Source organism: Carcharodon carcharias, chromosome 3, assembly GCF_017639515.1.
Source record: "Carcharodon carcharias isolate sCarCar2 chromosome 3, sCarCar2.pri, whole genome shotgun sequence".
NCBI lineage: Eukaryota > Metazoa > Chordata > Chondrichthyes > Lamniformes > Lamnidae > Carcharodon > Carcharodon carcharias.
In genome coordinates, this window is record NC_054469.1 from 74,649,144 (window position 1) to 74,667,262 (window position 18,119).

General features: G+C 40.0%; 1 protein-coding gene across 4 annotated transcripts in view; it reads left to right on the forward strand.

Annotated features, from left to right (window-relative positions):
* The window catches only part of LOC121276465 (ankyrin repeat and IBR domain-containing protein 1-like), a 145,926-nt gene that overhangs the window by 107,817 nt on the left and 19,990 nt on the right, over positions 1-18,119 (forward strand). For all 4 annotated transcript variants that reach the window (XM_041184898.1, XM_041184899.1, XM_041184897.1 and 1 more), the window contains 6 exons: positions 985-1,073; positions 2,558-2,688; positions 3,998-4,132; positions 4,642-4,728; positions 4,812-4,878; positions 9,922-10,067. In XM_041184898.1, the coding sequence (XP_041040832.1) occupies positions 985-1,073; positions 2,558-2,688; positions 3,998-4,132; positions 4,642-4,728; positions 4,812-4,878; positions 9,922-10,067 (655 nt within the window). The remainder of the gene's footprint in view (positions 1-984; positions 1,074-2,557; positions 2,689-3,997; positions 4,133-4,641; positions 4,729-4,811; positions 4,879-9,921; positions 10,068-18,119) is intronic.

Below are 18,119 nucleotides of genomic sequence, written 5' to 3' on the forward strand. Positions count from 1 at the left end.
CCTAGTTGAGGACCTCTGCTTTAACCCACTTCACCTGAAGATTTCATTTGCTCTTAACTCCCTACTTGCAACACAATTGACTAATACCTTATAAATAAATGGAACATGAATATATTTAAAGCATTTTTAGATACTCGCACCTTTTTTCCTACTCCATTTAGTTTGTGATTGATTTGTTCAGGAATACTTGCTACAGAGTGCAGTGAATGTACTTAATCAACTTCCTGCAGTGCAGTTATTCCATACTAAAAAAAACACACTAAAAAAGTATTCCCAAGAGAGAACGTTGGGTCTTGTTTTGCTCAATTTCCATATTGCGTTCCATCAAGCCACCAAGTTGAGGCTGCGGCATTTCCAATACAAAGGAAGAAAATTATAGGTGAATGTCACATGTATTTATCTCCTCCTAGGAACCAGCAGAGGGGCATTGCTAATGGCCTGGGAATGCACATATTGGTTAACAATTTCAAGCTAATCAGTTAAAATAGAGGATAAAAGTGCAAAAAAAAGGAAAACTTGTGTAAAATACATCTAGGTAGTGCACTTTCGCCTGCTCTGCACTGTAAATCTCTCTCTCCTTCCTCACAGTTCACTATCTGTATCCCTTGTGTCCTATGTTTTCTACTCTTCTCGTTGGAGAAGATAGGCAAGTGACCTGTCCTTGAATCAAATATACTGACTCAAGTTGCTAACTTTAAACCACTACTGCATTCCTTCTTTCCTTTCCTACAAAATCAATGTCTGCTCCACTCAGTGCCGCTTTCAAATACCTTAATTGAGATCAGAATCTGCCTGAAATATTGATGCAAAGGTCCCTCATTCTTTTACTTAGTGCACTGCCATAATGCATGACTAATGCACTGCATCACTGGGCTGCCAACATCTTAAATCTTTAGTTCCAATTCAATTCATAACTGGAAATGTTTTATACATGCGTTATATCAACTGATTCATTTTACCGTGTTAATATATTATTTCTCATAGGGAGTGTCTCGGAGAAGCCCACGAACCCTGTGATTGTCAAACGTGGAAAAACTGGCTACAAAAGATTACAGAAATGAAACCAGAAGAACGTAAGATTGTTGCTTCACATTGTCTTCTGATTCTTTGAAGACTTCAACATTTCTGTAGTTCCTTAAATTTGAACATTTCACCATATGCATCTCGATCTCTACCCTTCTTCAACCCAGTCCATGCTTTCTTTTGTTGGGTCTCACATTGCTTCTACACCATCAAAATTTCTTCTTAAATAGTTTATTGTATTGTGCTATAGTCACTTGCACTGGGGGAAGAAAATGAACAAAAAATGCACTTTATAAAACAAAACTGGTCACTTTTACCAGTAAAGTTGCCTCTCTTCTCCTCCAGCCTCCTCCCATGAATATATCCCATCAAAACTTTTCCAAATTTTGAGCACCGGTTAAATTTCCTGTTGCACTGGAAATAACCCTAGTATTTTAACTGTTCTCTTATAGCTGTAGATTTACATTTCTGGCATCAGCCCTTTAAATCTAGGCTATACACTGTGTATAGTCTGACTGTAACGTCATTACTGTAATGGGGGTAGTCAGTACAACATCTAAACAATGCTTTGTAAAAATCCAACTTTACTTCCATTCCTTGGAATTCAGTGCCCAGACTTATCGGGGAGGATTTTTCCCTTGGCCGGGCAGGGGGGTGGGGAGATCGGGACTGGACCATGATTTCAAGCTGGGCGGGGCCAATTAAGGCTTTCCCAACGTGAAATGTGCGCGTCAGCGCTTAGCACTGCCTCTGTGGGGTAGGAAAGGGGGAGCTGGTGAGGAAGGCAAGAATGCAAGTCTGCACATGTGCACAGCTGCGCGTTGGACAAGCTCCCTGAGCTTGTTAAAATGTTTATTTTATTTTTATTTGCTTTTGGAAACCTCATCCCACCTGTGGATGAGGTTTCCTAAAAAATACAAAGGCCGCTTGGCCTTTTCGCCTACCCGCCAACTGTAAGGCTGGACGGGCAGCACAAAATTTCTTTCAATTATAACTTTAATGGCCTTAATAGGCCTTTTAATTGTCGCTGGCGCGCTGCCGACCAAAATACCGCATGAGTGCTCAATGACATCGGGACACTCGCCCGACATCATCACACTTTTTATGCTCGTCAGGTTGGGCAGGTGCCTGCCCAACAAGCATTATATTCTGGCCATAAAATGCAACATGCTGTTTTTTTTTTCTTTATCTACCTGTTTTTTTCCCCAAGATCTGCATTTGCTGTAGCTAACCACTGTTCATCTTTTGTCAATGTTGCAAGCTCAGCGAACGGATGACTGTGGTCTGGTTGAGTTATACGCTTAATTATTCCTGAGCTCTCTGTCATTTTTCCATGGTAATATAATTAAGATCAGAAAACAAACCTGTGTACTTCATTCCTGTAGCAACCCATATTGAATAAAGCTTAAAATATAGGCAACGTGTGTAATTTATCGCTTTCTGCAATGTGAAACGTTTTAATTGGTTAGAAATAGTAAATTGATAGTTACTTAACTCCTTTTGTTTTGCTAACCATATTCTGTTGTGCTAATAGTTGCTGGTGTAAATGAAGCATTTGAAGATGCTGCCAACTGTCTTTGGTTGTTGTCTAACTCTAAACCGTGCGCCAACTGCAAATCTCCAATTCAAAAGAATGAGGGCTGCAATCACATGCAATGTGCCAAGGTAAGCAATGTAAATGACTGTGTAGAGAGAAATTGCTCTGCTTAATCTAAATTATTTGAAAGCAATGTTTCACTCTTTGCATGTAGGGCAAACATGCTATATATTGGCACAGTTTTGTGTTCGTGAGGATGAAGTACATTGTGGAATATTTTTCTATAATTTGTTTGGTCTGGCAAAATGATAATGCCATATTTACTTTCAACGCGAGTCCTTAATTGGGCATTTTGTAACAAATAGTTGACATAGACAAATAAGCAAATTCTTCTTCTTTTAGACATTGAATGCCATGCTCAACTTCTAATTTTTGTTTCTTCGAAACATACTTCAGTTCACGGTTTATTTCCTTTCCTTTTCAGTCAGTTTCCTATTTTGGCAGAATTACTTCCGCCTCCATGGGCAGAATTTCCGGGGCCGTAAAATGTTCAAAAGTCCTTTGACATCGGCAGGAGCGGAAAATCCTGCCTGTGGGAGGGGCTATAAAATTCTGTCACATGTTTTTATTCCAAATAGTGACTTGAGTAATATTGCTTTATATTTTTGAACTTTCACACTGCGTAATTTTCCTTGAGTTTAGCACTGTTACAAACTCCCATGAATTGAGTTTGCATCCCAAATAGGCCGTTACCAATTTAATGTCTATCTAAATATAGCAACTTCCATTGTCAATAGTTTTTGGAATATATCATGCGCAACCATGTGATCGTATCTTTGGTAGGCATCTGTTGATGAAGCAGTATGTTGCAGAATAGGATCTTGTGTTTAATTATACTAACTTTGCTGTACTTATCTGGACACGCAGAAGTTGTTGGGTACCCCTAGCTAAGGTAGCACAGTCACTGACCATATTGTGTGAGCCATTTGATGAACATGAAATGTTTGTAACTTGGGCAAAGCCATGATGAGTGAGTTGTGTTTAAAAACTTCTGGCATCATTATTTTTCTTTGAAATGTATCCTGATAAATTTATCATTGTGTTTAATAACATTTAATTTTGAGTGAGCACTGCGCTTTATCAGCTGATTGTCCAGAAATCCAAATAAACATGTGCAGTGAGGGTTATGTATGACATTTTCTCACAAGATAATTAGTAATACCACATTAAAGGTTTTGGAAGTAACACTGTAGCAAGTAAGTCATCGACTGTATCATTCACAAGATATTGTTTAAATTTAATCGTCAATATATTTAATTAGGCTGCTGGTTTTTTTCTTGCATAATGTTACATTGCTTCATTGATAATCTTTCAGGAATATTGTTAGATATTTGAGTGGAAAGAGGAAAAACAAAAGGTTGCTATCTTTCTCCACAGTGCAAGTACGATTTTTGTTGGATTTGTTTGGAAGAATGGAAAAAGCACAGTTCATCCACTGGAGGTTATTATAGATGTACTCGATATGAAGTCATCCAACAGGTTGAAGAACAGTCCAAGGAAATGACAGCTGAGGTAAGCATTTTTTTTAAAAGTGGGAAATAAAATGAATACCTTAATGGTTTCAGCATACCTCCTATTGTGATTGTCTCCTTCCAGATTCTGTGGTTTGTTCTTGTGTCTTCCAAGACTAATACTTCACCCTCTCCTTAGTCATGTGCTAAGTAAGGACAGGGGGTGATGGGGTTCATGGAGCAAGGGAGAAAAATGGTGATAATAGTTTTCCAACATAGTATGTTAGACTAAAATGTGCTTTTAATAAAGGTGCACAATCACAAAATGGATCATAGGTTAATCTTAAACATTTCAATAACTATTGTTTTCTTTTAAATTTGACATTTTTAGCTTGTCGTTTTAGGTTTTTTTTATTTCTCGACTTCTGACTTAATATTGAATAATTCGACTAGTGCTTATCTCAATCTTTTTTAGTAGTCATTGTATATATATTTTGAAAGTCCTCTGATTCTTGGGATTTTTTTTAAAAAATGCACACACTAAGTTAGAAAATACATCTTCTCTTTCAGGCTGAGAAAAAGCACAAGAAATTTCAGGAACTTGACAGATTTATGCACTACTATACAAGATTTAAAAACCATGAGCATAGTTATAAGGTATGTTACAGAAAGAATATTTGTATTTTAGTACTGCCAACTTTGAATCCAAGTACAAATAGGCCCTTTTTGTCATTTATCAGTTAGAGCAACGTCTTCTGAAAACTGCCAAAGAAAAGATGGAACAACTAAGCAGAGCTCTAAAAGGAGGTAAGTGAAATAAAGTCAATAATTTAAATCGTCTAAAAAGACTATTGTTGCTGGTTAGTGGCTGCTAACCTGATATACAGACCTTTATAAAACACCGGCCTGCAAGGAATTCCTTAGCAGATTTTTATTCTTATTTCTAATTTTACAGCACAGAAGGGAGCTTTTTGACCCATAAAGACCATGGCAGCTTTCTGAAAGAGCATTTTACTTAGTCCACTGTACTTGCACTTTCCTTAAGATCTTCAATCTGCACCCACTTCCTGTATACAAAACCTTACTTCTTGTCATGTTTTCATTGCAATGTCACATTATTGTTGCACTTTTGTGTCAACATTTTGTTGATATAAATTCTTGTCATACTTATAATGGAAATTTAGTATGTAAACTTGTCACACTGTAATTATACCCTCCTGCTCATGGTGATTCTGTAGCATCTCAATTTTGAGTCATCCAGCTCCTCAGTCTGTGCTGCAGGGAAATTTCTATGTTCCAACTACCTGTTTCCTGCACCCTGAATAACTGCACATTTCGCTGTTTAAAACATAAAATCCAAGTATTGTTTAAAAAAAAGCTTTATTTTTTTTAAATAACTTGATTGTGGAATTTGAATTGCATCTGTAGACCACAGTCCAAATATTCCCTGTTCACTAACTCTACTTCATCTGTTGGCTACAGTTAACCTTATCTCTCTTAATGTAATATGGCAGAAGACTGATTGGTCTCTTTATTTTTTTTTATTTTAAAAGCTATTAGTGACTTTGCTATCTTTCCCCTTAATTCTTTCAGCAATCAGCTTAAATTTATATTCTGTGGCTACTGACTTGCCAGACAGTGGAAATATATTTTAACTATTTACCTTATTATAGCCCTTTGTGATTTTGAGCAATTATCAGATCTCCTGTTAACTTTCAGTTTGATTGAAAAGAGTCGCCTGTCTCTAGTCTGTCCTTCAAACTGAAGATGTTTTTAACTGGTGTCATCAAAATAAACATTTTCTGTGTTTACTCTATGCCCTGATATCTTAAAGTAAGCTACGTGAAACTGAGCACACTATTTTACTGCAGCCTAGCTAATGATTTGTTCAAGTTTGGCATTACCTCTGCCTTTATACCTCTCTCTATTTATAAAATGCAGGGATGAATTTTGAGGTTGTTGGATGGGCGCAGTGGACGGGCCCGGAAGCAACCAGGAAACGGCCCACCGCCCGCGATTGGACCCACCACGATTTCATTCTGGCTGATCAATTAATGGCCAGCCAGCGTGAAATGCATGCTGAAATGCTCAGCATTGCTGGGGTGGGGACAGGAGAAGGGCGAGTGCTGAAGTCAACATGGGGACAGGGGAATGTGCAATGAAAATCCCTGAAGGCAGAGAGCTGCCTCAGGGATCTGGAGAATTTAAAATCATCAAATAAAGATTTTAAAATGCAGAAAAAAATGTCCACACGTTGGACTCACTCACCTAGACATATATTATAAAGATTCTGCCCAAACGGTTTTTTAAAAAACTAATATCGGAAACCTCATCCCGCCCGCGGATGCAGTTTCCTCAAAAATCCAAAGGCCGCCTGGTCAATTCGCACACCCGCCAACCGTAACATTGGATAAACAGCGAAAAATCCAGGTTAATTAATTAATGGCCTTTATCGGCTTCTTAATTGTCGGTGGGTGCGCTGCCAACTTTTGCGCACGCCCACTGACCGAAATATTGCACAAGTGCGCAATGATGTCAGGATGCTTTCCCGACGTCATCACATGCTATTTTACACTTGGGCGTGTCAGATGCACACCGAGCAAAAGATCTTGCCCACAATCTTTTTATCAACTTGTCCTTTCACTTTTAACAGCGTGTGTATCCTGTTATGATCTCCATAGAGACCAATAACTTTTTAAAAGAAATTCGAACTTCCATTTAATAGCTGACAAGGTTTCACATTCTAAAACTTTTTACTGTAACACAAGACTAAAAGCACCATGACTAGACACTAATTTTGTAGGCAATTTAAATATTGAACCACAGAACAGAACTTTTATCTTTTTACCTTTAGCACAACCGAAAAACGCACCTCACTTTACACTGTTCTTTAATTTGATAGTTAGTTCTACCAGAATCAGTCCAAAGTGCTTCTTATCTCCTGAGAGTTTACTTCTGTTCTTTTCCCTTCTCAGCCTGCTAACTTGTAATTTCAGAATTCTCTCTCACTGTAAAGGGTTTTTTTTTCCCTTGGAAATTCTTCCTGCTGGTGCATGCTAGGTGAATCTCCCAGCCTCATTTCAACTCCTCACGAATTTGGTTGTTGCAATCCAAGCACAAGCTCCCATCCACATTGATTGATCCATTGAGACCTCCAGCCTCCAGCTAATCTCTCTGTCCTGGACCCTGGCTGACTAACCTTATCTGAGGGTCCTCAGAGATGTTTTGGACTCTTCGCCTCTCAAATCCCATCTCCATGGCAATGTGAATCACATGGGTCTTGTATCCAGGTAGAAATGCCAATTAGATATCCTTGAGAGCCCAACTGTCTTTCACCTTAGAACTAAATGAACAGTTCAAAGCACATCTGTTTATAACCTAACATTCTCAACAATTTTCTTGGACTTTGGAGACTCTCAGTCTATCCACTGTTAGCACACAGCCTGCAGCCATTGTCTCCAAGTGTAAACACCTTGCACCTTCTTCCTAATAAAACCATCTAGACCCACTTGACTCATGATAATCAAACCACCCAGGCAGCAAGCAGCAAGTCAGCCAGACTTCAGAACAAGTTTAGTGATCCCCTTCATTTTACCTTAAATTAAAGACAGTCCCAAAACTTACCAATCCTCTAACCTTCAATTGTAAGAATCTGGCCCTTGAGTCTGTCTGCCCTTGCACTATTTGAGCACTAAATTTGTTTCCACTCATTCTTTCTCTCTTAATGTGTCACATCACACCTTTCCTTTTAAACTTCATCCAATATCTATCTATTCACTTGTCTATTTCCTTCTGAGTCATTTACAGTCCTCTTCTGTTAATTTGTATGTTCTCACAAACTGATATTTTGCTTCCTATATCCAAGTTCAGATCATTTTTATTTACAGTTTTCATTCCCCCAAAATAAAAACATGCATTAACCGCTACCATTTTCTACCCTTTAGCCAAATGCACTTCAGTGCTTCCATGTTCCCGTTAATAGCATGTGCCTACATTTTGGCAAGAAACCTTCCAGCAAAAGGCTTTTGAAAATCCACAAATGCCAGATCCACTACATTCCCTTAAGCAATATAACATTATTTCCTCAAAGTACTCTAAATACAAAAGAACTATACATTTTACAGTTTCTTGCTGCATTAGGAATACTGCATTAATGAACTGAATTATTTAGAATTCCTTTATTTCAGAAATGGCCCTGTGCTCATAATCCTGATCAATTGGACTTTCACACAAGATGCCTTAGTTTCTAAAAGTTTTAATTGACATTCAGACTCTGGTTTTCTATGGATAGCAAGTTTTACACTCTCTCCAGTCATCAGGTAGCGTAGAAAATAGACTAATCAAAATAAACCTACTGATGGGTTAATCAAAGAACTGGAATGATCATTCATATAAACAACCACAGACTTGACTGAGTTAATAATTTAATCGTGGATGTTGGGCTTGTATTTGCTAGGGAAGAGAACACTTCATGGAATCTTTTTGATGCATTTATGCTCATCAAAATTGAGGAGAACAGCAGTAGTCAGGGCTCCAAGTTTGTTATTTGGAGTATGTCCCCTCTGCCAGCAAAATTAGATGGGCCTGTACAGTTGATTTTCCAGTTTACCAATTTCCCATGTACCCAGTCATGACTCTAGCCACCAGACCTTCACAGATCCCAGAAAACCAGTGGGAAAGCCATGAAGAAATACAGGCTCTGTATTAATTTTAAAGTGAGCAATCTTGCTGAAATCTGTGTTGCATAGTCACCTCTGTAATTGGGGTAGAGCTGTGGTTAATGTCGTGGGGCAATTCGGTCCACCCTCTGGAGTTTTCAACTGAGGCCCTGGGCACATATGCTAGGGAGTTCAATTAGTAGATAAGCTGATTGATTCATTGTGCAGCATTGGGAAGAGTAATGGATGCAAATTCTACTGGAGAAGACTGAGATAGGCAAATAAGAGTCAAATCATTCAGCTGTGTGAGACTCCCCACATTACTTCCATATCAAATAATTTTTTGTTAACAATCAAGGAATCCACTCTATAATGCCATTATTCAGTTTACACTGCACCTAATGGTTGGCATCAAGCAATACAGCTAGACTAAAAAGTGAAGTTCCATGTTCTGCTTCCATATTGTTCCCATCTTCCAAGAGCAGGGTTATCTGATCTATGGTCAAGTAGTGTGAGCCCATGTAATCTAGCCCTAAAAGCCCAGGCAACTTGGTCTTATTTACTGGTTTGTTCAAATTTTATGGGCCTGAAGGTTTGGAAAGGATGCTTTTTAGCACAATTGGCTTGTGTAAGACACATCTTAAATTGAAACACCAAGATGTGTTAGCAGCTTGATACATATGGAATTACTGGGAGCATGGATTTAAACTATGTGTTGCCCCTGAAGCTCCATGATGGAAACCTATGCAATCTTCAAGAGCAAAAACTTGGAAAATGTGTCCTGCAGCACCACTGCTATGCCAGTGTGAATTTTTCCATTGTTCCAATAGAGGAACCAGTATTTTCTGAATTAAGATTACTACTTTATATTGGAGCACTATACTTAATAGGACCTAAGTTCATGTCCTCCAAGCTAACTTCACCTACAACTTTTCTAGCTCACTATCGTTCAATCCTTATTTTTTGTTTATAAAATAGGACTTAGATACAATACATACTATTTAAAGGGAAATGAAGGTATTTTAAAACCCTGAAATGCTTTGGCATAGTATATCAGGGAGCTTGGATGCAGCTACTTCAGCTGTTCCTTTGTTGATTGCTATCATTTCTCAGGAAGCAATAAACAGTATATTGAGGCTTGTTCTCCAAAAAGAGAAATGTAGATGTAATATATCTTGCTTTATCTTGTCAGTTGAAGGTGGGTCCCCCGATACCACTTTTATTGAAGAAGCAGTACTTGAACTCTTGAAAACACGACGTATCCTGAAGTGCTCCTACCCTTATGGATTTTTTCTGGAACCTAAAAGCACAAAAAAAGAAATATTTGAGCTCATGCAGGTATTTTTGCTAAAATTCATAACTTGTAGTGTTGGGCTGTCTCATTTGTTAAAAGTTTATAATTAACTAGTTTAAACTTATAATAAAAACAGAAGACCGTTACACATATTGTACAGAGGAACTTGTTATGCTAAGCTATCTAACTTGAATAAGCATTCTCTTGGGCGCAATAAGGTGTAATGATTTTGGATCAGTATTTGAATTGAGCAATGGATTGGAACGAACTGAATTAGTTAAAATCGTGATCATCTAAAATGTTCTCCCAGACTGGAACTATTGGCACAAAAGTAAAATACTGCAGATGTTGGAAATCTGAAATAAAAACAGAAAATTCTGGAACTACTGGAAAAGGTTGAGCAACATCTGTGGAGAGAAAAACAGAGTTAGCGTTTCAGGTCTGACGAAAGGTCACAGACCTGATATGCTAACTGTTTTTCTCTCCACAGATGCTGCCCGATCTTTTGACTGCTTCCAGCATTTTGTTTTTATCACAGAACTATTGGCAGTTTGTCGGGTTTTTCATGGCTTCGCACTCTGCTTGAGAATAAAATGGGGGGTAGCGGAAGGATTTGTAGACTAATTAAGCATCTGGTAGGCTGAAATGTGAGTGCTCCTTTCCTGGCCATAACTATCTTTATACAGGGGATAGCATGGTTAGCCCCATCATGCCAGAGGGCAGATGATTAGCTATCACTTAGATGGAAAACCCTTTAACCTCAGTCACCTCCAAAAGTTGCCAAAATTAAACTGACCACTGTAGACATGTATGCTCTACTGTTGCTGTGTCATTGTCCACTCTTCAGCAGTATTGCAAGCTGCTCAATTTCTTCAATTCTGCATACAAGAAACTCTTTCAAACAAAACTCATATCAACCCACACCTGGTCAGCCAAATATTCTATCTCCCATATATACCGATGAATAGATTCTGGAATAGGTTGAGCACTTCCCATAACTTGGCAGCCATCTCTCTCAAAAGGCTACCATTAATGAGGAGAACCAACACCAGATCAGCTGTGTCAGCTCAGCCTTCTACAAGCTATGACAGCGAGTGTTTCACAACAAAGACCTCCACAAGTCAGCAAAAGTCCTAGTGTACAGAGCAATTGTCGCCACCAAGCTCCTGTATTGCAGCAAGACCAAGACTGTATACCAGTGACACATAAGAGTGCTAAATTCCATCAACACTGCACTGTCCGGATTCAATGGGAGGATAGTTGAACAAAAGCTAGTGTCCTTCTTGAAGCCAGTTCGATGAGCGTTCAGTCAAAACTCCTGCAAAATCAACTTTGATGGAATGCACATTGTATCCAGATGGCCAAAAAGTGCCTCCTCTGCCAGGTCCTGTTTTCTCAACTCTCAAATAGCCAGCGGTCCAGGGGAGGAAAAAGATTCAAATGCACTCTGAAGCCCTACTTGAAGCATGGCAGCATTGACATGGGAGGTGCTTGCTACTAATCGTTCAGAATGGTGACAATTTGACCACCGAGCTGCATCATGCTTATGAGTCGCAATGTCTTGATGAGGCAGAGCAGCGGCAGAGAAGGAAAGAAAAGGAAGCAAATCCTGCACTCCTGATCCCACTACCTTGTGGGGCATCCTGTCCCATGTGCTCAAAGATCTGCTGGTCAAGAATTGGCCTGTTCAGTCACATGAATACCCAAGTCTGAAACTTGCGACCCTGAGTGGACATCATCCTTGAATCAAGGAACAATCAATGACGACAATGGTTACCCCTATACAATAGGATTGTTTTATGGGCCCTCACAATCTGCAAAGAGGAGGCAGCACCCACATGCGCCAGATGCACGTATCCCATTGGATGTCAACTCAAAATTTAATGTTGAAGTTTGGCACTCACCAGGATGTTTGGAAAGAGATTCAAGCACTTCAACTGTGACAGGCATCCAACGCTAAGCCAAAAGCTATGTACCTTTTGTCTTGGCTCTCTTCATTTCTCCAGATACTTGCTCAGGCTGAACTAGATGGTGCAAAACCTTAATGTGCTATTCAATCCTGAGCTGAGCATCAAATTCCACATCTAATCTACCTCTGATCTACCTAGCCCCACTATTGCTAAGACCCTTATCCATAATTGTATAATTTGGTTCAGTTATTCATTGGTAAACTCAGAGCCACTAGGAAGTTTGTCAAACTATTCCTGTGTTAGTTAGCCATTACAAATTTAAAAGCTTGATTAAAATACAGTAATTTCACAATATTTGTTTATTATGTCAGGACTGGATGCAACATTTGGGGACATGGGGGTGTAACAGTACTGTCACTGGACTAGTAATCCAGAGGTCCAGGCTAATGCCCTGAGATATGGGTTCAATCCTACCATGCAGCTAGTGGAATTTGTGTTCAATTAATAAATCTGGAATATAAAGCTTGTTTCATTGTTGACCCTGGCAACTGTCAAGGGTTTTTATGACAACCGATCTGGTTCATTAATGTTCTTTAGGGAAGGAAATCTGACCTTCTTATCTGGTCGGCCTACATGTGACTCTGGACCCACAGTGATGTGGTTGAATCTTAAATGCCCTCTGAAATGATTTTGTTAGGGGAAGATCATGTCTTCCTAACTTAATAGAATTTTTTGAGCAAGTAACAAGGAGGATTGACGTGGGTAGTGTAGTGGATGTTGTCTACGTGGATTTCAGTAAGGCACTTGACACGGTCCCACATGAAAGACGGGTCAGGAAAGTGAGATCCCATGGGATACAGGGGAAGGTGGCAGGTTGGATCCAAAATTGGCTCAGTGACACGGAACAAAGGGTAATGGTCGATGAATGTTGTTGCGAATGGTAAACGGTTTCCAGTGGTGTTCCACAGGGTTCAGTGTTGAGGCCTTTGCTATTAGTTGTATGTATTAATTGTTTAGACTTAAATGTAGGAGGCATGATTGATTTGCAGATGACACAAAAATTGGTCGAGTTGATAGTGAAGAGGATTACTGTCGGCTCCAGAATGATATCAATGGTTTGGTTGAGTGGGCAGAAAAGTGGCAAATGGAATTCAATCCGGAAAAGTGTGAAGTAATGCATTTTAGGAGGGCAAACAAAGCAAAGGAATACTCAGTAAACGGGAAGCTATTGAGCATGGTTGAGGAAGTGAGAGACCTTGAAGTGCATGTCCACAGGTCCTTGACAGTGGAAGGACAGGTGGGCAAGGTGGTCAAGAAAGCACATGGAATGCTTTCCATTATTGGGCGAGGTATTGAATACAAAAGCGGGGATGTAATGATGGGACTGTATAAAATGCCAGTTAGGCCACAGCTGGAATTTTGTGTATAGTTCTGGTCACCAAGTTACAGGAAGGACATAATTGCCCTGGAGAGAGTACAGAGGAGACTTGCAAGAATGTTGCCAGGGTTTGAAAATTGTAGCTGTGCGGAGAGATTGGATAGGCTAGGGTTGTTTTCTTTAGAACAGAGGAGGCTAAGGAGTGACCTAATTGAGGTGTACAAGATTACGAGGGGCCTAGACAGGATAGGCAGGAAAGACTTATTTCCCTTAGCTGAGAGGTCAATTACCAGGGGGGCATGGAATTAAGGTGATTGGTAGACGGATTAGAGGGGACATGAAGAAAAACCTTTTCATCCAAAGGGTGATGGGCATCTAAAATTCACTGCCTAAGTTGGTGATTTAGACTGAAACGCTCAACTCATTTAAAAGGTACCTGGATCACCATCTGAAGTGCTGTAACCTGCAAGGCTACAGACCAGGTGCTGGAAAATGGGATTAAAATGAGTGGCTCATTTTTTTCTCTTTTTGGCCCAAGCAGACACGATGGCCTGAATCTTCTGGTCGGCATGCGTCCCGACGTCACCACGTGTCGTTCCAATCTTCAGTTCGGCGGGCATGCACCGGAGTCAGCTGCATGCCCACCGAGCTGCCGAAGGCTTGTTAAGGCCATTAGTCCCATTAAAGTCATTAACAGGGCTGCCAGTCCAACTTTAAGGTTGGCGGGCAGGCGAAGAACTCTGGCGGCCTTTGCATTTTTCATGGAACCTCATCCATGGGTGGTATGAGGCTTCAAGAAGGGTTTATAAGTTTAATTTAAAAATTTTATTAAAATTCATTGACATGTCGCAGCTCATGTGGCACTGTCACATGAAGGGACATGTCTGAATAAGTTCATTTTTCTTTAATTTGATTCTGAAAGATTGAAATAATCTCCCTGAGGCAGCACTATGCCTTGGAGATTTCTGCGCTCATTCGCGCGTAAAATGACGGCGCACATCCGATTGCGGGCAGTGATCGGCTGCGCCCGCTCCCTCCCTGTCTGCCCGATGGGGACAAATTTCCTCCCAATAGGTTGAATGGCCTCTTTCTGCACTGTAACTTTTCTACGGTTTTATGGTTCTGTGTAGCATGGTTAGTACAATAACCATGGGGAATCTGCATATAGACTGGGTAAATCTAATGAGCATCAATGCTGTGGAAGTTGAGTTTTTTGGAGTATTTTAGGGATGGTTTCCTAGAGCAAATTGTTGACTGGAGAACACGCTATTTTAGATCTAGTTTTATGTAACAAGAAAGGATTAATTAATAATTAGTTGTAAAAGAACCTTTCGGGATGCATGACCATAATATGACAGAATTTTATATTATGTTTGAAAGCGAGGTATTTCATTCTGAAGCCAGGGTATTACATTTGAATAAAGGAAATTACGATGGTATGAGGGGCAAATTGTCTGAGTTGAATTGAGAAAATACATGAAAAGGCGTGATAGTACACAGGCAATGGATAGTCTTTAAAGAACTATTGCATTGTTTACAGCAAATATACATTCCCTTAAGGCACAAACTCAAAAAGAAAAGTCAGTAAAGCGTGGAAAACAAAGGAAGCTAAGGATTGTATAAGATTAAAAGAAAAGGCCTATGAGGTTGCCAGAAATAGTAGTAAACCTGAGGATTGGGAGCATTTTAGAATACAGGAGTACCAAGAAACTGATAAAGGGGGAATAGAATATGAATGTAAACTAGCAAGAAACATAAAAATGGACTGTAAAAGCTTCTATAGGTTTACAAAAAGGAAACGTTTTGGCTAAGATAAATGTGGGTACATTACAGGCAGAGTCAGGAGAATTTAGAATGTGGAATAGAGAAATGGCAGAGAAGCTAACTGATTAGTTGGTGTCTGTCTTCACGGTGGAAGATACAAGAAATCGCCCAGAACTGGACATCCAAGGGACTAGGGCGAATGAGAGATTGAAGGAAATTATCAGTACAAAGATAAAAACAAAAAAACTGCGGATGCTGGAAATCCAAAACAAAAACAGAATTACCTGGAAAAACTCAGCAGGTCTGGCATCATCGGCGGAGAAGAAAATAGTTGACGTTTCAAGTCCTCATGACCCTTCGACAGAACTTGAGTTCGAGTCCAAGAAAGAGTTGAAATATAAGCTGGTTTAAGGTGTTGGGGGGGGGGGGTGTTGGGAGAGAGAGAGAGAGAAGTGGAGGGGGGTGGTGTGGTTGTAGGCAAAAGCAGTGATAGAAGCAGATCATCAAAAGATGTCATAAACAACAGGACATATATACCTGAGTGCCCTGCCATCCATTCTTAATTAGCACATTCATTTAGATAATATCACCAACTTTAACACCTATGTATTCTTTTGTCCTGTTGTTTATGACATCTTTTGATGATCTGCTTCTATCACTGCTTATGCCTACATCCACACCACCCCCCTCCACTTCTCTCTCTCTCTCTCTCTCACCCCCCCCCAACACCTTAAACCAGCTTATATTTCAACTCTTTCTTGGACTCGAACTCAAGTTCTGTCGAAGGGTCATGAGGACTTGAAACGTCAACTCTTTTCTTCTCCGCCGATGCTGCCAGACCTGCTGAGTTTTTCCAGGTAATTCTGTTTTTGTTTTGTTATCAGTACAAAGGTTGTATTGGAGAAATTAATGCGACTGAAGATTGATAAGTCGCTGGGACCTGACATTCTACATCCCAGAGTGTTGAAAGAGGTAGCTATGGAGATGGTAGATGCATTGGTGACCATCTTCCAAAATTCTACAGTTCTGCAGTTCTGGAATGGTTCCTACAGATTGGAAGATAGCAAATGTCACCCTACTATCTAAAAAGGGAGGGAGAGAGAAAATGGGGAACTACAGACATGTTAGCCTTACATCAGGAGCAGGGAAAATGCTGGAATATGTTGTAAAGTATGTGATAAATGGACGCTTGGATAATAATGATCCGATTGGGTATAGTCAACATGGATTTATGAATGGGAAATCATGTTGACGAACCTGGAGGTTTTTTGAGGACGTTACTAACAGAATTGATGAAGGGGAGTCAGTGGACATAGTGTACTTTGATTTTCAGAAGGCTTTTGATAAATTCCCCACAGGAAGTTGGTTGGCAAAATTAAAGCACATGGGCTAGGAGGTATCATGCTGGCGTGGATTCAGGATTAGTTAACAGGCAGAAAACAGAGTAGGAATAAATGGGTCATTCTCGCATTGGCAGGCTGTGACTAGTGCGGTACCACGAGGATCGGTACTTGGGGCCTAGCTGTCCACAATATATATTAATGATTTGGATGTGGGGACCAAATCTAATATTTCCAAGTTCATGAATGACACAAAGCTAAGTAGGAATATCTCATCTTCCGACTAGGCACTTTAGAGCCTTCCGGACTGAATATTGAATTCAACAACTTTAGATCTTGAACCCCCTCCTCTATCCCCACCCCCTTTCTGTTTCTTCCCCCTCCCTTTTGTTTTTATCAATAGTTTATATAGGTTTTTCTTTTCCCACCTATTTCCATTATTTTTAAATCTATACATTTTATGCCCGGTTAGTCTTATTCCACCCCACCCCCACTAGAGCTGTATCTTGTGTGTCCTGCCATCCATTCTTAATTAGCATATTCGTTTAGATAATATCACCACCTTCAACACCTCTTTGTTCTTTTGTCTGTGACATCTTTTAAGTATCTGCTCCTATCACTGCTTCCTTGTCCCTAAAACCTCACTCCCCCCAACCCCCCACTTCTCTCCCCCTACCTTAAACCATCTTATATTTCACCCCTCTCCTAATTTCACTCAGTTCTGTTGAAGGGTCATGAGGACTCGAAACGTCAACTTTTTTCTTCCCCACCGATGCTGCCAGACCTGCTGAGTTTTTCCAGGTAATTCTGTTTTTGTGTAGGAATGTGTGTTGAGGAATATACAAAGCAGCTTCAAGGGGATTTGGACAAACTTAGTGAGTGGGCAAGAACATGGCAGATAGAATATAATGTAGAAAAATGTGAGGTTATACACTTTGGTTGGAGGAACAGATGTGCAGAGTATTTCTTAAATGGTGAGAGGTTAGAAAGTGTGGATGTACAAAGGGACCTGGGTGTCCTCGTCAATAAGTCACTGAAAGCTAACATGCAGGTACAGCGAGCAATTAGGAAGGCTAATGGTATAATAGCCTTTATCGCAAGAGGATTTGAGTACAGCAGTAGTGAAGTCTTGCTTCAATTGTATAGAGCCTTTGTTCGACCACACCTGGAGTACTGTGTGCAGTTTTGGTCTCCTCCCCTTAAGAAGGATATTCTTGCCATAGAGGAAGTGCAACGAAGGTTCTCCAGACTTGTTTTGCAGGATGGTGGGACTGCCCTATGAAGAGAGATTGGCGAAACTGGATCTGTATTCTCTAGATGTAAGCAGGTATGATATAGTCGGGATTACGGAGACATGGCTGCAGGATGATCAGGGATGGGAACTGAACATCCAGGGTATTCAGTATTTAGGAAGGACAGACAAAAAGGAAAAGACAGTGGTGTTGCATTGCTGGTTAAAGAGGAAATTAACGCAATAGTGAGGAAAGATATTAGCTCCAAAGATGTGGAATCTGTATGGATAGAGCTGAGAAACATTAAGGGGTAAAAATTATTAGTGGGGGTTGTACATAGACCCCTAAGCTGGAGTGGTGATGTTGGGAATGGCATTAAACAGGAAATTAGAGACGCATGCAATAAAGGAACATCTGTAATAATGGGTGACTTTAATCTGCATATAGATTGGGCAATCAAATTAGTAACAAT